The 19,582-nt window shown below is 36.2% G+C and overlaps 2 protein-coding genes across 2 annotated transcripts in view; both read right to left on the bottom strand.

Moving 5' to 3' along the window:
* LOC132979118 (proteoglycan 4-like) overlaps nucleotides 1–8,034 on the bottom strand; it is a gene marked incomplete at its 3' end in the record, with an annotated part of 37,894 nt that extends 29,860 nt beyond the window's left edge. The window contains exons 1-4 of the mRNA XM_061044642.1: nucleotides 7,690–8,034; nucleotides 7,451–7,517; nucleotides 7,239–7,357; nucleotides 6,823–6,935 (exon numbers count right to left, since the gene is read on the bottom strand). Coding sequence (XP_060900625.1) covers nucleotides 6,823–6,935; nucleotides 7,239–7,357; nucleotides 7,451–7,517; nucleotides 7,690–7,758 — 368 coding nt within the window. The remainder of the gene's footprint in view (nucleotides 1–6,822; nucleotides 6,936–7,238; nucleotides 7,358–7,450; nucleotides 7,518–7,689) is intronic.
* A 6,594-nt stretch (nucleotides 8,035–14,628) lies between these two features.
* selenot1a (selenoprotein T, 1a) lies at nucleotides 14,629–19,510 on the bottom strand. Its single transcript, XM_061044647.1, has 6 exons — nucleotides 19,334–19,510; nucleotides 18,254–18,364; nucleotides 17,285–17,411; nucleotides 15,721–15,808; nucleotides 15,295–15,458; nucleotides 14,629–15,144 (listed from the first exon to the last, which is right to left on the bottom strand). The coding sequence occupies exons 1-5, from the start codon at nucleotides 19,465–19,467 to the stop codon at nucleotides 15,337–15,339; spliced, it is 582 nt and encodes a 193-aa protein (XP_060900630.1). The 5' UTR covers nucleotides 19,468–19,510; the 3' UTR covers nucleotides 14,629–15,144; nucleotides 15,295–15,336.
* Nucleotides 19,511–19,582: the final 72 nt, after the last annotated feature.

The raw sequence follows: 19,582 nt of genomic DNA on the forward strand, positions 1-19,582 counted from the left end.
GTTTTAGTCAGTTTAGTTTCAGTCGGTTTAGTTTCAGTCGGTTTAGTAGGTTTAGTTTTAGTCTGTTTAGTTTTAGTCGGTTTAGTTTTAGTCAGTTTAGTTTCAGTCGGTTTAGTCGGTTTAGTTTTAGTTGTTTTAGTCAGTTTAGTTTTAGTCAGTTTAGTTTCAGTCGGTTTAGTTTCAGTCGGTTTAGTCGGTTTAGTTTTAGTCAGTTTAGTTTCAGTCGATTTAGTTTTAGTCGGTTTAGTTTTAGTCGATTTAGTTTTAGTCGGTTTAGTTTTAGTCGATTTAGTTTTAGTCGGTTTAGTTTCAGTCGGTTTAGTTTTAGTCGGTTTAGTTTCAGTCGATTTAGTTTTAGTCGGTTTAGTTTTAGTCGATTTAGTTTTAGTCGGTTTAGTTTCAGTCGGTTTAGTTTCAGTCGGTTTAGTTTTAGTCAGTTTAGTTTCAGTCGGTTTAGTTTTAGTCGGTTTAGTTTTAGTCGGTTTAGTTTTAGTTGGTTTAGTCGGTTTAGTTTTAGTTGGTTTAGTTTTAGTCGGTTTAGTTTTAGTTGTTTTAGTCGGTTTAGTTTTAGTTGGTTTAGTCGGTTTAGTTTTAGTTGGTTTAGTTTCAGTCGGTTTAGTTTTAGTTGTTTTAGTCGGTTTAGTTTCAGTCGGTTTAGTTTTAGTCGGTTTAGTTTTAGTCGGTTTAGTTTCAGTCGGTTTAGTTTTAGTTGTTTTAGTCGGTTTAGTTTCAGTCGGTTTAGTTTTAGTCGGTTTAGTTTTAGTCAGTTTAGTTTTAGTCCGTTTAGTTTTAGTTGGTTTAGTCGGTTTAGTTTTAGTCCGTTTAGTTTTAGTTGGTTTAGTTTCAGTCGGTTTAGTTTTAGTCGGTTTAGTTTCAGTCGGTTTAGTTTTAGTTGGTTTAGTCGGTTTAGTTTCAGTCGGTTTAGTTTTAGTCCGTTTAGTTTTAGTTGGTTTAGTCGGTTTAGTTTCAGTCGGTTTAGTTTTAGTCAGTTTAGTTTTAGTTGGTTTAGTTTCAGTCGGTTTAGTTTTAGTCAGTTTAGTTTTAGTTGGTTTAGTCGGTTTAGTTTCAGTCGGTTTAGTTTTAGTCGGTTTAGTTTTAGTTGGTTTAGTTTCAGTCGGTTTAGTTTTAGTCGGTTTAGTTTTAGTCAGTTTAGTTTTAGTCGGTTTAGTTTTAGTTGGTTTAGTCGGTTTAGTTTCAGTCCGTTTAGTTTTAGTCGGTTTAGTTTTAGTCCGTTTAGTTTTAGTTGGTTTAGTCGGTTTAGTTTCAGTCGGTTTAGTTTTAGTCGGTTTAGTTTTAGTCGGTTTAGTCGGTTTAGTTTTAGTCGGTTTAGTTTTAGTCAGTTTAGTTTTAGTCGGTTTAGTTTTAGTCGGTTTAGTTTTAGTCGGTTTAGTTTTAGTCGGTTTAGTTTCAGTCGGTTTAGTTTCAGTCAGTTTAGTTTTAGTCAGTTTAGTTTTAGTCGGTTTAGTTTTAGTCGGTTTAGTTTTAGTCGGTTTAGTTTCAGTCAGTTTAGTTTCAGTCGGTTTAGTTTTAGTCAGTTTAGTTTTAGTCGGTTTAGTTTTAGTCGGTTTAGTTTTAGTCGGTTTAGTTTTAGTCGGTTTAGTTTCAGTCAGTTTAGTTTTAGTCGGTTTAGTTTTAGTCGGTTTAGTTTCAGTCAGTTTAGTTTTAGTCGGTTTAGTTTTAGTCGGTTTAGTTTCAGTCAGTTTAGTTTTAGTCGGTTTAGTTTTAGTCGGTTTAGTTTCAGTCAGTTTAGTTTTAGTCGGTTTAGTTTTAGTCGGTTTAGTTTTAGTCGGTTTAGTTTTAGTCCGTTTAGTTTTAGTCGGTTTAGTTTTAGTCCGTTTAGTTTTAGTTGGTTTAGTCGGTTTAGTTTTAGTCGGTTTAGTTTTAGTCGGTTTAGTTTTAGTCCGTTTAGTTTTAGTCCGTTTAGTTTTAGTCGGTTTAGTTTCAGTCGGTTTAGTTTTAGTCGGTTTAGTTTTAGTCCGTTTAGTTTTAGTTGGTTTAGTCGGTTTAGTTTCAGTCGGTTTAGTTTTAGTCGGTTTAGTTTTAGTCGGTTTAGTTTTAGTCCGTTTAGTTTTAGTCGGTTTAGTTTCAGTCGGTTTAGTTTTAGTCCGTTTAGTTTTAGTTGGTTTAGTCGGTTTAGTTTCAGTCGGTTTAGTTTTAGTCCGTTTAGTTTTAGTTGGTTTAGTTTTAGTCGGTTTAGTTTCAGTCGGTTTAGTTTTAGTCCGTTTAGTTTTAGTTGGTTTAGTCGGTTTAGTTTCAGTCGGTTTAGTTTTAGTCCGTTTAGTTTTAGTTGGTTTAGTTGGTTTAGTTTCAGTCGGTTTAGTTTCAGTCGGTTTAGTTTTAGTCGGTTTAGTTTTAGTCAGTTTAGTTTTAGTCGGTTTAGTCAGTTTAGTTTTAGTCGGTTTAGTTTTAGTCGGTTTAGTTTCAGTCAGTTTAGTTTCAGTCGGTTTAGTTTTAGTCGGTTTAGTTTTAGTCGGTTTAGTTTTAGTCGGTTTAGTTTTAGTCGGTTTAGTTTCAGTCGGTTTAGTTTTAGTTGGTTTAGTTTTAGTCAGTTTAGTTTCAGTCGGTTTAGTTTTAGTCAGTTTAGTTTTAGTCAGTTTAGTTTTAGTTGGTTTAGTTTCAGTCGGTTTAGTTTCAGTCGGTTTAGTTTCAGTCGGTTTAGTTTTAGTCGGTTTAGTCAGTTTAGTTTTAGTCAGTTTAGTTTTAGTCGGTTTAGTCAGTTTAGTTTTAGTCGGTTTAGTTTTAGTCGGTTTAGTTTTAGTCAGTTTAGTTTTAGTCAGTTTAGTTTTAGTTGGTTTAGTTGGTTTAGTTTTAGTCAGTTTAGTTTCAGTCGGTTTAGTTTTAGTCAGTTTAGTTTTAGTCAGTTTAGTTTTAGTCAGTTTAGTTTTAGTCAGTTTAGTTTTAGTCGGTTTAGTTTTAGTCAGTTTAGTTTCAGTCGGTTTAGTTTTAGTCAGTTTAGTTTTAGTTGTTTTAGTCAGTTTAGTTTTAGTTGGTTTAGTTTTAGTCAGTTTAGTTTCAGTCGGTTTAGTTTTAGTCAGTTTAGTTTTAGTCAGTTTAGTTTTAGTCGGTTTAGTCGGTTTAGTTTTAGTCGGTTTAGTTTCAGTCGGTTTAGTTTCAGTCGGTTTAGTTTTAGTCGGTTTAGTTTTAGTCGGTTTAGTTTCAGTCGGTTTAGTTTTAGTTGGTTTAGTTTTAGTCAGTTTAGTTTTAGTTGGTTTAGTTGGTTTAGTTTTAGTCAGTTTAGTTTCAGTCGGTTTAGTTTTAGTCAGTTTAGTTTTAGTCAGTTTAGTTTTAGTTGGTTTAGTTGGTTTAGTTTCAGTCGGTTTAGTTTCAGTCGGTTTAGTTTCAGTCGGTTTAGTTTCAGTCGGTTTAGTTTTAGTCGGTTTAGTCAGTTTAGTTTTAGTCAGTTTAGTTTTAGTCGGTTTAGTCAGTTTAGTTTTAGTCGGTTTAGTTTTAGTCGGTTTAGTCAGTTTAGTTTTAGTCGGTTTAGTTTTAGTCGGTTTAGTTTCAGTCAGTTTAGTTTCAGTCGGTTTAGTTGGTTTAGTTTTAGTCGGTTTAGTTTTAGTCAGTTTAGTTTTAGTCGGTTTAGTTTTAGTCGGTTTAGTTTTAGTCAGTTTAGTTTTAGTCGGTTTAGTTTTAGTCAGTTTAGTTTTAGTCGGTTTAGTCAGTTTAGTTTCAGTCGGTTTAGTTTTAGTCGGTTTAGTTTTAGTCGGTTTAGTCAGTTTAGTTTCAGTCGGTTTAGTTTCAGTCGGTTTAGTTTTAGTCGGTTTAGTCGGTTTAGTTTCAGTCGGTTTAGTTTTAGTCGGTTTAGTCGGTTTAGTTTTAGTCGGTTTAGTTTCAGTCGGTTTAGTTTCAGTCGGTTTAGTTTTAGTCGGTTTAGTTTTAGTCGGTTTAGTTTCAGTCGGTTTAGTTTCAGTCGGTTTAGTTTTAGTCTGTTTAGTTTCAGTCGGTTTAGTTTTAGTTGGTTTAGTTTTAGTCAGTTTAGTTTTAGTCGGTTTAGTTTTAGTCGGTTTAGTTTTAGTCGGTTTAGTTTTAGTTGGTTTAGTCGATTTAGTTTTAGTCGGTTCAGCATTAGTCAGTTTAGTTTTAGTCGGTTTAGTCGGTTTAGTTTTAGTCGGTTCAGCATTAGTCAGTTTAGTTTTAGTCGGTTTAGTTTTAGTCGGTTCAGCATTAGTCAGTTTAGTTTTAGTCGGTTTAGTTTTAGTCGGTTTAGTTTTAGTCAGTTTAGTTTCAGTCGGTTTAGTTTTAGTCAGTTTAGTTTTAGTCAGTTTAGTTTTAGTCAGTTTAGTCAGTTTAGTTTTAGTCGGTTTAGTTTTAGTCAGTTTAGTTTCAGTCGGTTTAGTTTTAGTCGGTTTAGTTTCAGTCGATTTAGTTTTAGTCGGTTTAGTTTTAGTCAGTTTAGTTTTAGTCAGTTTAGTCGGTTTAGTTTTAGTCGGTTTAGTTTTAGTCGGTTTAGTTTTAGTCGGTTTAGTTTTAGTCAGTTTAGTTTTAGTCGGTTTAGTTTTAGTCAGTTTAGTTTTAGTTGGTTTAGTCAGTTTAGTTTTAGTTGGTTTAGTCAGTTTAGTTTTAGTTGGTTTAGTTTTAGTCAGTTTAGTTTTAGTTGGTTTAGTCAGTTTAGTTTTGGTCGGTTTAGTTTTAGTCGGTTTAGTTTTAGTCGGTTTAGTTTTAGTCGGTTTAGTTTTAGTCAGTTTAGTTTTAGTCGGTTTAGTTTTAGTCAGTTTAGTTTTAGTTGGTTTAGTCAGTTTAGTTTTAGTTGGTTTAGTCAGTTTAGTTTTAGTTGGTTTAGTTTTAGTCAGTTTAGTTTTAGTTGGTTTAGTCAGTTTAGTTTTGGTCGGTTTAGTTTTAGTCGGTTTAGTTTTAGTCGGTTTAGTTTTAGTCAGTTTAGTTTTAGTCAGTTTAGTTTCAGTCGGTTTAGTTTTAGTCAGTTTAGTTTTAGTCGGTTCAGTCGGTTTAGTTTTAGTCGGTTTAGTTTTAGTCGGTTTAGTTTCAGTCGGTTTAGTTTCAGTCGGTTTAGTTTTAGTCGGTTTAGTCAGTTTAGTTTTAGTCGGTTTAGTTTTAGTCGGTTTAGTCAGTTTAGTTTTAGTCGGTTTAGTTTCAGTCGGTTTAGTCGGTTTAGTTTTAGTCGGTTTAGTTTCAGTCGGTTTAGTTTCAGTCGGTTTAGTTTTAGTTGGTTTAGTCAGTTTAGTTTTAGTCGGTTTAGTTTTAGTCGGTTTAGTTTTAGTCGGTTTAGTTTCAGTCGGTTTAGTTTTAGTCGGTTTAGTTTTAGTCAGTTTAGTTTCAGTCGGTTTAGTTTTAGTCGGTTTAGTTTCAGTCGGTTTAGTTTCAGTCGGTTTAGTTTTAGTTGGTTTAGTTTTAGTCGGTTTAGTCAGTTTAGTTTTAGTCGGTTTAGTTTTAGTCGGTTTAGTTTTAGTCGGTTTAGTTTTAGTCGGTTTAGTCTGTTTAGTTTCAGTCGGTTTAGTTTTAGTCGGTTTAGTCAGTTTAGTTTTAGTCGGTTTAGTTTCAGTCGGTTTAGTTTTAGTCTGTTTAGTTTCAGTCGGTTTAGTTTTAGTCTGTTTAGTTTCAGTCGGTTTAGTTTTAGTCTGTTTAGTTTCAGTCGGTTTAGTTTCAGTCGGTTTAGTTTTAGTCGGTTTAGTTTTAGTCGGTTTAGTCTGTTTAGTTTCAGTCGGTTTAGTTTTAGTCGGTTTAGTCAGTTTAGTTTTAGTCGGTTTAGTTTCAGTCGGTTTAGTTTTAGTCTGTTTAGTTTTAGTCTGTTTAGTTTCAGTCGGTTTAGTTTTAGTCGGTTTAGTCAGTTTAGTTTTAGTCGGTTTAGTTTCAGTCGGTTTAGTCAGTTTAGTTTTAGTCAGTTTAGTTTTAGTCAGTTTAGTTTTAGTCGGTTTAGTCAGTTTAGTTTTAGTCAGTTTAGTTTCAGTCGGTTTAGTTTCAGTCGGTTTAGTTTTAGTTGGTTTAGTCTGTTTAGTTTTAGTCGGTTTAGTTTTAGTCGGTTTAGTCTGTTTAGTTTCAGTCGGTTTAGTTTTAGTCGTTTTAGTCAGTTTACTTTTAGTCAGTTTACTTTTAGTCGGTTTAGTTTTAGTCGGTTTAGTTTTAGTCGTTTTAGTTGGTTTAGTTTTAGTCAGTTTACTTTTAGTCAGTTTACTTTTAGTCGGTTTAGTTTTAGTCGTTTTAGTTGGTTTAGTTTTAGTCAGTTTACTTTTAGTCGGTTTAGTTTTAGTCAGTTTAGTTTCAGTCGGTTTAGTTTTAGTCGGTTTAGTTTTAGTTGGTTTAGTTTTAGTTGGTTTAGTTTTAGTTGGTTTAGTCGGTTTAATTTTAGTCGGTTCAGCATTAGTCAGTTTAGTTTTAGTCGGTTTAGTTTTAGTCGGTTCAGCATTAGTCAGTTTAGTTTTAGTCGGTTTAGTCGGTTTAGTTTTAGTCGGTTCAGCATTAGTCAGTTTAGTTTTAGTTGGTTTAGTCGGTTTAGTTTTAGTCAGTTTAGTTTTAGTCGGTTTAGTCAGTTCAGTTTTAATCGGTTTAGTTTTAGTCGGTTTAGTTTTAGTCGGTTTAGTCGGTTTAGTTTTAGTCGGTTTAGTCGGTTTAGTTTTAGTCTGTTTAGTTTTAGTCGGTTTAGTTTCAGTCGGTTTAGTTTCAGTCGGTTTAGTTTTAGTTGGTTTAGTCGGTTTAGTTTTAGTCAGTTTAGTTTTAGTTGGTTTAGTTTTAGTCGGTTCAGCATTAGTCGGTTTAGTCGGTTTAGTTTTGGTCGGTTTAGTTTTAGTTGGTTCAGCATCAGTCGGGTTAGTTTCACTAGGTGTAGTTTCAGTAGGTTTAGTAGTAGTCACAGGGTCTAGAGGTGGGAAGAAGGGACAAGGAAACATCGGAGATGGAGATGCGGTGACTGGCAGAGGGTAAAATGGACACAAGAGGGCAACTGGAACTCCTCGCCAGCGCATTAGGAGCATATAATGCCCATCCTTCAGGAGGAGAAAAAAAATTCTATATGTTACACAAACCACTGGGTTACACTAGGACTGGAATTAGATTAACAGAATTACGATCAAGTGATCTTCATGAACTAAAACACCCAAGAATAACCATTTACAAATTCATAATCAAAGTTTAACAGGTGGCTAAACAGACACCAAGAAGGTTGTTAATGCTTTATAGAACATAAATTAATTTTGAAAATAGTTGCAGATGTTATGAAAACAGCTGCTTTCAGAGTTGCTTTCCAACCATATACACAATTTGCATTTCAGGATAAAAAAAAAAATTACCTCTTGAACCATGTTGCAGCCATCATAGGGGACCAACATTACAAGTGCAAGAGGGTTCCTTTGCATTGTGTAGCCACAGGTTGGTGGGATTTGGGACAGAGGCATTGGATGTGCTTTTCCTATTTGGACAAATTCTCAGTCAGAGTGCAATCAAGATATAGGCTACACTTTATAATAAGAGCACAGCGGTAGCGAAATCCTATTGAAGTTACCTTGGTCCACTGCAAACTGTGAAGCACCTTGTCCCACTGCTCTGAACTTCATTTGGTCTTCACCACACTGCAGGGAGGGTGTCATAAGCTTCCATGATGATTCTCCGTCATCGGTATCATGTGGATGTTCTTTAGGCCAGCTTGATTGGACTAATTAAATAACCATGTGATTTTTCCAAGAGTCACCATAAAAAGAGCCGAACAATTTAATATCATAAAAGACTTAAATATATTTTTACCTGGAGAGTCCGCTTGATAAGCAGCTTCATCTTCAGTAGAAACATTTGAGAAGGTCTTCTTGGTTCCATTTATGACCTGAGACTCAAAGCCAGACCCTTTCTCAAGGCCTCTCCCAAAAATAATTCTTCCCTCCTGGACAGCTGCTGTTTTGGCTGCATGAGGGTCGTTTCGTCCTTCTCTTCTTTCTGTTTTCTTCAATCGGTAACAGTCAATGGTTTGCGCCAAATAACATGTAAAAATAACAGCTGCAGCCAAGTAAACAGCACCACGTCTCCTTTTTCCTTTTCGCATCATTCTGTTGCAACTCCTGGAAATGGTAAGAACTGGAGATCAATGCTTTGCTGCGGCTATTTGAAGTGCAACAATTAGTGTTAGGTTCTGCAACAACCAATCAGAAGAAGCAGGGCGGGCTAGATTGATTGCTTTTTAATTATGCTGAATCGGTTCCACCTGTGTAGTGTAGCTCTTTGAGAGAACTTTTCAGTAGATGGACATTTTGAAAGAAAAAGAAGAAAAAGAAAGGTTCATGACAACTACATATGGTGGTACAACTGGCCTACTAGGCTATAGGCTAATGTAAGATCTTTTTCCTCTTGTCTAAAATCCATGGACATCAGAGTCGCTTTATAGATTCTTGTCAAATTTACAAATTAACAAAACAAAAAATATTCCAATGTAGCCTATCACCAAACATCACTGGATTCACATAGAAATAGTGAAAGACAGACATGTGCATATAGTCTTCTAAAGGATTATGATATCAATCAATCAATCAAACCCTATAGGCCTATCTGTATAACGCTAATTCATAACAAATGTTATTTCGAGAGCAGGTAAAAAGACCTTACTAGCCTAAAGACTCAATGTAATAGACTACATTATTCTGGCACTTCAACAGTGGGCTTTTGTCCATTATTAGTTCCATGACCATACTAGGACTATGAATATGATGTGATACACTGTTCTAGTGCGCTATTTTATCTCCATGGTAATTGACAACAGAGGCAAAATGTGACACATGGAGGTGAGTGCATGACCTGGTGTTAATTTATCAAGTGTTAGAGTTCAAAAGACCTCCCACAAGCATGTTACATTTGTTATTTTTTTCTTTACAGTTACAGTGGGACTAATAACTTAACTTGGCCTACTTGTTTTATATGTTGGGCTAATAACTCATGAACCGTAGGCGTAGCTAAACAATATTTGCACATCGTAGATCTATTTCTAGGTTGAAGCTAAATCCAATAAAAAAGTAGGCCTATGCTACTTTATATTTCCTTAGATAAAATGCAATTGTTTAAGCTGGGACTCTTTGGATATAACGTTTCAAATGCCGATCAAATTGGTCAAACAATCAGCTACCTGCAGTGACAATCATCGTATAGTTGAACAACATTGCTAAACATTTTTCTGTTTTCGTAAATAAAACTTGATGTTTAGCCAATACTCCTAACTAGCAGAATCACGTGTTTGTATTTTCTTCCGCCAACAGCCCCATCTTGGGTCTGTTCATAAAACACTCTTTTATGTGATATTCCGGACAAGGGTAAGTCTTTTAGCCTAAATACAGCAAAGCTTTACAGACAGTAACACTGGTCTTTGACAACATTAATGCAGTTTCACTTGTTGGTTTTGTAAATTGCAGCAGCATTGTGCATGTGATTAAAGTTGCAGTAGGTCCAGCTCTTACTTTAATAATGTAATTTATACAAAAATGGCCCCCTCTAGTTTATTGTTTTTCCCCATTGCAATTAATTTCATCAAATTAATCATCTTAAAAAACACATCTTAAGAATCTATTCCTTGTCTTCAGTGTGTAAATTAATGTATTTTTAAGAAAATATACTTCTGATTCTGCTACAGTTTTTGCAAGTACAAGTAGGTGTAACAGAGATATTCTAATTTAATTTCTGATGGTTTTTCTTATGTTTGAGCTATATTCTTCATATACATTCTTTATTTACAGGATTTAAGTCAAGCAATGAATGCTTCTTTCCTGTGACAAAAAGCAATGATTCATCCCCTGTCAGAGGGACACATATAAATATGAGTTCAATGTATTCCTGTCCACTCCAACCGCAATAATTATTTTCTTAAAGTAAACTGCAAAGGGAAATCTTTAATTTCCTATCTTTACTAACTTTGATTTTGCCATTAGATGCATCTGTATTTACATCAGAGCATGATCTCAGTGAGAAGTCTGGCCTGGATGACCATGTAAAACAGAATAAATGTCATTTATTGTCCTTTCAATCATGTTTTTACTCAATAAGTAGCACATTTACCATAATCTCTGTTCATTTGCCTGTTTCTTTCTCAGATGATACCAGAAGTGTGTCCACAGTCTATCAGTGACCTGCTCACCTTTGGTATTAGATCAGCAGGAGTTCTGAGGTACAATCGGGACTCTGATGACCACAGGATAAAGTTGACAACCGGTCTCCCAGTGGTACTGACATTACATTTCTGTCAACTGATTTATTTTTCTATCTGCAGCAACATGGCTTTATGTTTCGGATCAGTGCAATTTAACTTTTTTTGTGTGTAGTCCGAGCCTCTGACAGAATACCTGGTGAAGTGTGAGTACTGTGGAGGAAAAGCCAAACCTCCACTGGACCTAACTTGGGCACAGGTGCCGGATGTAAGGCAGAAAGTGAGTATAATAAAACAACATAGTCTAATGTGCCTGATGCATGACTGACCTCTTACATCCTCTCTTGTTTCTTAGACAGTCCCTCCTTTCTGCTGTGAGCGTTGGCTGCAGCTGTGGGAGATGCTGGTGAGGCAGAGATGGGATCTGAGGAGTGGTGGTACAACTGCGTCAGTGGAAGAAGACCAGCTGTCTACAGAGGCGGAGGAGCTTCTCATACAAGGCAGGGAGATGGAGGATCACAACAAGTTCACCATGGACTTACGGAGTGCTCTTGGGTATACATTTGCATCATAAAAATGTTTGTCATATTTATCCTGATATATAATAAGATGGTAATAAAAACAAATGTGTGGTCATAAAGTAAAATAAATTACTCTGCGTTTTTTATTAGAAAACAATCAGATCCAAGAATCCTGGAGGATTATACAGTCTATCAACCTGAGGCAGAATCTCGTGAGTAGCATACACAAAGACATAATTCAGTCTGTTATATAAATTAATTATTGGTACCACAAGACCAGTCAGTTTGGAGAATAACTGTGTCTTTAAAAAGCTTTGTTAGACTCGTACATTTTTCTGTCCTTTTTTTGTTTTGTTTAGTTCCCCCATCATCAAAGGTCCTCAGGTATCAGCTCTGTCCTGCTTCAGATAAAGGATGCTGGACAGGGCCTCCTCCTGGTGGTGAAACTGAGAAGCATTTCAAAGTGGAAGAGGAAGAGGTGCCGCTTCATTTCTGTAACCACAGGACTAATCAGTTTGGCATATGTCGTCATCAGGTACCCACAATCATGTTTTCTTTTTGGATCCATAAAGAACTTAAACGCTTGTCATATTTAAGTAAGTACTTAGTCTATTTTAATTAACTGATGAAACCATAGAAATAATTATAATTGACCAAAAGTAGACAGCAGGATAAAGAAAGAAGAAGACAGTACGATAACTTCTGAAAGCGATGAAAAGAAGGTCAATGATGATGCATATTAAGAGGTGAAACTGACGCCAAATAAAAAAGAATAAACACATAAATCCTGCTCTTTACATTTTTTAGGAGCATTTTGTGTTAATCGGTTATTGTGATGTATCATATCACTTGTTGCAACATATCAATTATTGCAAAATACCTGTATCAAGATAATATAGTATCGTATTACCCTGAAATTCTCATCCCTAACAAAATATACTCCTCTAATTTTAATGCACTTCATCTGATCAGTGAATACAACAAAAGCAACAGCAACTTTTAACAAATATAAGCTTGTTGTGTGTTTAAAGTGTCTAAACATTAACAGCTCTGAACAGCTGTAGCTTTATAACCTTTCTTACAGTTTTCCCTGATGGGTCTGCTCAGGTTTTGTATCCACCATAATGAAAATCCATGATATACCTGATATAACATGAATACCTAGATTTAAGGGCACAGAAAAAGGAGTGATGTGGAAATTTAAGCTAAAACAAATCACAGCCATGTTAGATAGAGTGTTCAATACCAAAATGTGCTCTGCCGTGGATGTTCTCATCCTCATCGTCATGCAGTTATCCCTCGGGCCTCTTGGCTTTAGTTGTTGTGGTCACTGAAAAGAATGGAAGGGTGTGCATCGTGTATGGTGACAGCGCTGTGGCGCATCAACGAATCAGAACCGTGCTCCAGTCTGACGGCAGAGCAACATGTTATCACAACAATGGACACACCTGGTAAGAAGCAAAGCCTTTATATCTATCACAATATTTTAATGTTTCCAATAAGTAAAGTATTAATGAAAAATACTGTATGTTATAATTTAATCTATGGGTTAATCAAATAGGGCTCATTATGATAATCTTTCTAAACTGATGTTTGGAGATCAAAGATTGAGCTGTGTGTTTATGATGCAGGCTGACCTTGAACAGATGAGGTGGTCAGTGTTTGGACGAGGAGGGGGCCAGGGTATGTCGGTGGAGCTGGGGAAGTCAGAGCCTCTTCCCCGCTCCCTTGAAGCCTGTCTTCATGTCCCTCAACAAAGCAGTTGGGGTCCGAGTCCTGGGGAAGGAGCAAGTCTTTATCGCTTTCCTGGCAGGAGGTCAGCAGGCAAAGTTCAGTGTGGGTTGCTGCTGCACTCAAGTGAATCACCGTTTCTGTTATGATCTGACCATGGTATACAATTTTATTTCAGTCAAAACAAAGTGAAGTTATATTGCTCAAAGCCACACAATGTGCAAGAATAACTTGATTTCCCTCCCCAGGCATCATGTGAAACAAACATGGCTTCTTCAGGACCATCACTACTAAGGAGGAGTTGTTTGTGTTGGCAGCCAGGATTAGGATGCACCTACCAATTCAGCAACTTCACCAGGACCTGATCACACCTTCCCATCCCCGGCTGCCAAAGACGACCAAAGCCTCTCGCCAGCATGTTCTTGCCAAAAAGCTTCTGGAAGTCAGTGCTGATGTGATAATGAGTGAGAGTGAAAGAGACTTCATTCACTGGTGCCTTCAGGGATATCTGTGAAAAAGTACTCTGTCACACATGTAAAGCACTTCCATTACGGCATAAAGCTCTGAAGTCTTCATTGTAGTGCTGAAATAATTGTTTTGATTTTGGCACATTTTTTAACTCTACATTGTTCAAATGGAATCGAGGGACAAAAATAATACCAATTTGTTGGTATTGATGATTTGCAACAAAAAAAAACAAAAAAACTTGGTTTCCTCTGCACAACTTCATGACATTTTTGGATGTTGGATAAATGTGGTGTCCCCCAGGGGTCAGTGTTGGGCCCAATTATTTTTATTCTCTATATAAATTATATATGTAAAACCTCAAATATTCTACAATTTGTGTTATTTGCAGATGACACAAATATTTTTTGTACGGGAGAGGATTTGCAGCAGCTTCTGGAGTTAATTACATCTGAAATGAGCAAATTAAAAAGGTGGTTTGACAATAATAAATTATCATTGAATTTAAGCAAAACAAAAATCATGTTGTTTGGAAATTGTAATTTAAATAATGACGTAAATGTTAAGATAGATGGTGTTAATATTGAAAGAGTGTATGTAAATAAATTCCTAGGTGTGACAATAGACCACAAGCTCTGCTGGAAACCTCACATAAAACATGTTAAATCTAAACTGTCACGTAGCATCTCAGTCCTATGTAAAGCAAAGCATATATTGGATCACAAATCATTGCATATTCTCTACTGTTAAATGATCTTACCTTATTTAAATTACTGTGTGGAGGTCTGGGGGACCACTTACAAAAGCTCACTGCTACCACTAGTCACACTTCAAAAACGAGCCATAAGAACAATCAATAAAGCAGGATATTATGATCACACCAACCTCCTGTTTTTACATTCCCGTACTATAAAGTTCATTGACCTGGTTGACTATCAAGTGGCACAAATCATGTTCAAAGCAAGAAACAAACTGCTACCAGGTAATATTCAAAAACTTTTTTTTGACAGAGAGGGGGGTTATAATTTGAGGGAAAAGTTAAATTTTAAGATGCTAGCTGTTCGAACAACTTTAAAAAGTCAATGCATTTCAATTGGTGGTGTGAAACTGTGGAATGGTATGAGCACGGAGCTAAAGCATTGTCCAAACATGACCCAGTTTAAAAACATGTACAAAGCAATGATTTTCAAAAGGTACAGGGATGAGGGAGAGTTTTAAGAAGGAAAAAAAATATATAAATAATAATAGTATAGCAAATTGTATATAGATAGATTGTATATATAGAGCTTATAAGGAACACAGGAATTTAATTTAATAAATATTAATTATTGAGCTGTGGAAAAGGGGTAGGATTAAATAAGTTTTATACTTCTTCCTACTCCTTTTCAGGCATATCAATTGAATATATGTAATTTTCTTTTCCTCTTTCTTTTTTTTGAAATTATTTGAACATTGTTTTTTGCTTACTGTATTTTCGTGCTTTTCATTTTGTTTTGTATTTTTGATATGTTTGATATGTCTGAAATAAATGTAATCAATCAAAAGAAGCTCAGAGGGTACTACTTCACTTGTATTGTAGTTTCACACTTTAATCATGCTAAATTGACTTTATCATCAAATCAGTGCACACCCACAGATCCTCCTAATGACATTAAAATAGAGTAGATGGCTTAAAGGTGGACTCTTGAATCCTACTTATCCTCTCAGGTTTTCTTTACCTAAACTGACCTATACCTATGTGGCAGTCACATTATCCACTTGAACCCATCATCTCTTCCTGAATTAGTTTTTCACTGAGCACATCCTTTATCACATCAAACAGAAAACCTAAACACACCAGTGACACAGTTAAATAGTTCCATGTTTTATTCATCTTCTAACCCTTCCTCCAAATTATGTCAATATAAAAATTATTTGGAAATCAAACCAAGACACAATTGTGTTGTTAATTTAACAGTGACAGCATATTTAAGTGTTGCATTTTCTACACAGCTAAGTTACTATTAGAACAATAAACTTAAATCCTACTTATGGCTCAGTGGTACACGGGACATCGCTTTTTTTAAACCACATCATTTAATTATATGCAACAAGTTAAAGACTATACGAATCAAGGTTAATCTCTCATTATGGGACCACTGATGTCACCTGGATGATTTCTGCAGTAGTATGAATATCACAAGAAAATGACACAATGGCCGGCACTGTTGCCATGGATCCCTCTCTGGCGTCAGGGGCAGGTTGTCTCTGAGGGGCACGGTGAAGAGTGATGGGGACATCCAGTCTGTGCTAGCAGTTATCCTGCCTTCAGCGCAGACCTTCATAAACATCAAATCACAGCCCAGAGAGAAACCCACCTCAAACCTAAGAAGGAGAGAAAAAGAATGAACATTTCTAGAGTCTCACACTTCAGAATATATATATTTCTTTTTACAAGATCAGCAAAAACATTAATATTAGAAAATAAATCAAACATGCTTGGTTAAACAGTGCTATGAACCCTACTGTACTGACATGGAGGGGCTTGTAGCTCCAGCCAGGATTTGAAGAGTAGGGTTAGGAGTGGAGGGGTTTTGTGTTCATGTGAACGTTCATCTTCATCTCGTTGTCCAGGATTTGCACAAGCTGCTGCATGGAGGGCAGGTGACCCGATTCTAGTTTTGACCACACTGGTACATCTATGGAAAAACACCACATCACTGTAATGCACTGAATTGTGTTCCATCAACATAGCATTAGTTCAAAATAACATAACAAAAGACTAACAATTTTTGAAGCCATCTAAGTCATAAAAGTTCTAATATGAAATGGTACTGCAAATACATTTAACTGTTAAAACTGCAGTCAATGTACTAATCAATGATCAATGCAAAATGGCCCAAATAATTTGAAACAATTGGGTTTAGTTGGTAAAAACCATGCTGTCAGTCACCGACTCACCATTTAATGTGATCTCAAACGCTCCTGTAGACATTAACTGGTTTTCAAGCATATTACTAAGGAAGAACACCATCATACAAGCATAAATCTGAAAGAAACACAGGACAACTTGAGTTACAGTGGTCTGAAGATTTTCTCTTCCACCTTCTCAGTTAACTTGTCCGTTGTACTTACGTCATGGATCACTCGATCATGTACTGCACAGAACAGATTATACAATAAAAGGACTGAGCCCAAAAGGGTGATTCTGGTTGTTAACTGTTTAATGGGAGAAAACATTTTAGTGAAAAGCAACATCTCCTGATGAGTGCTCAGCAAAGTTATTTAACTGCATGAACTAGAGGTTAAACCCACAAACAAGAAGTCAATTGCAAATGACTTTTTGCAGCAACAAATACCTTACAATAAGTAATTTCCTCATATCTGATTCTCAGCTAACTAAGATAAACATTTATCTGATCCAAACTGAGAAATGACCTGGTAAATACTGCCTGAATGGTTTGTTTAAAAATCTTCTTCTTTTTTTTTGTTACTTATAACTTTTGTAGTTTTAATTTAATAAGGATGTATGTTTCAAACATCCCATATCCTAGATATTATTCACACATACATAATGACAGCATATCTTTATTTTCACAACATTCGTAAATTCTTAACTAACCTGAGTTTGGATTTTGATGGATGTGTAAAAAAAAAAAGTATATTATATCAGGTTGTCTTATCCTAGCCCATTGTTTATTCCTTTTTGTCTGCAGTCTATTCCGCTCAGTAATAGACTGAATGCATGTGGCATTCAAAAACAGCTTTACTGGATGATAAGATTAGGGCGAAGCCAGCTTATGAAGTGGCAAACTACAAGACCGGGAGCAGTCTGTCAATGAGAACGGATTCCCTTTTTAGGTAGTCTGATTTAAGAAACTGTCACACAGGGCTAAATGGAAACCTGGTGCAGCTTTAAATGCACAAACGAAGTTGGAGACAGTAAGGCTTTTCTCTGTAATCAGTAGTTTATGGGTTTATACACACACATATATTACAAATAAATATGTATACACACATCACTGTCTATGCATAACTCTGTACATATATTTATATAAAACAAGTTTATTGGTAAAATTAGTCAACGTCAAATGCTTACTAATGCTGTAACTACAAATAATCAGTAACCAGTCTCAGCTTTCTGTCCACATGTGATAATCCTCGATAGTACAAGAATGTTTTGTTTGCTAATCACTGATATTTGCAGTCATTGTTGAGTCTCACTCTGAGTCTTTGTTTGTAACCCAGGAGGTAACAAATCCAAGCAAAACAATACTTAGCAACACAGTTTGAACACCCTCAATTAACAGCTAATGATATCCCATGGGTTTGATTTGTACTTGGCAGTGGCACAACGGTGTTAGGAACAGCCAAAGTAAAGCCTATCCTCATTTTTATCGTCAGTTCATGTTTATGTGGGGGTTTTTGTGACAATGACCTGTCTCTACCCTCTTAATTATTCTCAGGGCAAAGTTTCCCTTACGATCAGAGTTTTGATCAAACCTAGAGACCCCGTTTACCTTACCTTGTTTCCCTGGCCCCACTCCCAGATGCCTGGGGCTTGCATACCAAAGAGGGCGAATGGGTCCCTGCCAACAATAACCAGCCCAATCACCAGCAGCTTGAAAATAGACAGGAAGGAAGCAACGTGTCTGCAGAAATAAAACAAGAAACTGGATTTTAATACAATTCTTAGAGCTGGCAACACAAGGCAAACTTAGTTTTTGTGGTTCAATGAATAAGTTCAATTACCGGTATACATTGTACTAGCATGATTAAAATCAACACAGTACCATAATTAATGAATCATGAACATATACGTAACTTCTAATTATTAAATGAATGGTTATACTTGTGTTACTATTGTTATCAACACTGTGCAGGAAATAAGGTGAGGCTCCATGTGTTCAAACTAAGTTTTTTAAATTCAAAACGCTTAACTTGGATTATTTCTTCATTCATTTAAAACTCAACATGCAATACAGAGTTTAAATTTTTTTCTCATCATTAATCTGTAACGTGTAACTGGTTGGACCAGAAGACGTCAGCAGCCAAAGGCTAAATTTGGTCTGTTCCAGAGAGAGAATCAGTGGACGAAGAGGGGAACTCTACCATTTAATACTGGCTCTAAGAAGAGAAATCTCTGGGGTGTTTCTGATGGGATCAACTGATGATGACTCCAGGGTCTCAGTGAAACTACATCTCTAACTAAAACACCTGGGACTAATGCAAGCACCAGTCTGGCAGGTGATGATAAACTGAATGTTTTTATACAGGGCTGTGTATGTTGTTATCCCTACACTTGTATGATTGGAAACAACTGCCAATTAAGCTCGCACACAGCTCTTTGTCAATATGAACAAGGTGATAATGCAGGACTGCTTCCTTAGTTTTAGCGAGGCACACGCCTCTAAAAAATTCATAAAAGCTTCTCCCCCAAAAAAATAAATAATAAAATCCACTTGTGTTAAGGCAGCCAATCTTTCTCTCTTACCGATAGAGGGGTATAGGAAGATAGTTCTCCCCTTCAATGCGGATGTCCGGGTACCGCTGGTACAAGGCCTGCGTGTACTCCTCAAACACCCGCTTGTACCCTCAGGAAATGCTGTGAGGAGACAAACCTCTGTTAGAAAGTCACAGTTGCAAGAGCATAAAGGAACAAAAGGCAGCCAAAACATTACCGTGATCTCAAGCAAAGATTGGGAATTTATTTACACTTGCATTTCAGGACATGTGAGGGCCAACATAATGAGTAAATCATGTCTCTGCTAGTGTGTAGTGTTTCAAGTTTCTACAATCTAAGCTTTATAATCAAATGAGCTAAACCCTTGTTTTAGACATATTTTTCAATTACAGAATAGCAAATTGAACACAAAATAAACAAATGTGCCTAAAACAAGGGTATAACGCATTTTGTTATACAAGTGTAGATTTTACTTTGCAAATGTTTTTTTTTTTTGTTTATTTCATGCAAACATGAGTAATACCACGTGATGTTTAAATGTCTATTATGAACAAATGTGCCTTTGGGCATTGTTTTAGTAACTTAATTAATTAACATTTATAGCACAATATACAAACAATCAAAAGCAACGTAACATTAAAAAAAACAAAATCAAACAGACTGGGCTAATTAACGGGATTAAAAATAATCCTTCTGTTGGTACAACTACAAAGAATACACTAATCCAAGATAAGTCTGTGTTCAATGTTCCCTCTTTCAAAACTACGTGAGGTAAAAACAACAGCAGCCATTTAAACACATAAAACTGAATGTTACGTTTAGTGGATTTTTTTTTTTTAGACAGCGGAAGTGGAGCCATGTTTAATAAAACCAGAAAAATCAGGAACTTTCACAACATGCATCCTCTTCCGTGTGTTTGCATTGTGGTTGGGTAATTTCGCTAATCAATAACTACCGTACATGATTGCTCCTCCAATAATTAACACATTATATCACTGCCTTCGGGGGGAGATAACAAGCTCCCTCGATTTTCGGCCTTACGATGTTGTCAGCCGGGGGAGTTCAGCTAGCCTGCAATGACTCGCCAGTTTTTTTGCTCATTTTGCTTACCAAATTTGAAACTTGAGCAGGGGTCCTGCGGCAAACTGCATCTTCATCTTCTTGACTCCGCTGATGTCGCCAGAGGTGCCGTAACACAGCGAGAAAACCCCCAATACGAGGAGCGAAAACCGTAGCCACTTCATCTTCCTCCGTTCCGGGGTTTGTTTCCTCAGCCTGCTAGACGGAGAGGTTAATCTTCTACTCTTCGTTACTGATTGGTTGCCCCTTTTCATTTGGCTCAACCTGCAGCGCCACCTA

Source organism: Labrus mixtus, chromosome 8, assembly GCF_963584025.1.
Source record: "Labrus mixtus chromosome 8, fLabMix1.1, whole genome shotgun sequence".
In the NCBI taxonomy this organism is placed as follows: Eukaryota; Metazoa; Chordata; class Actinopteri; order Labriformes; family Labridae; genus Labrus; species Labrus mixtus.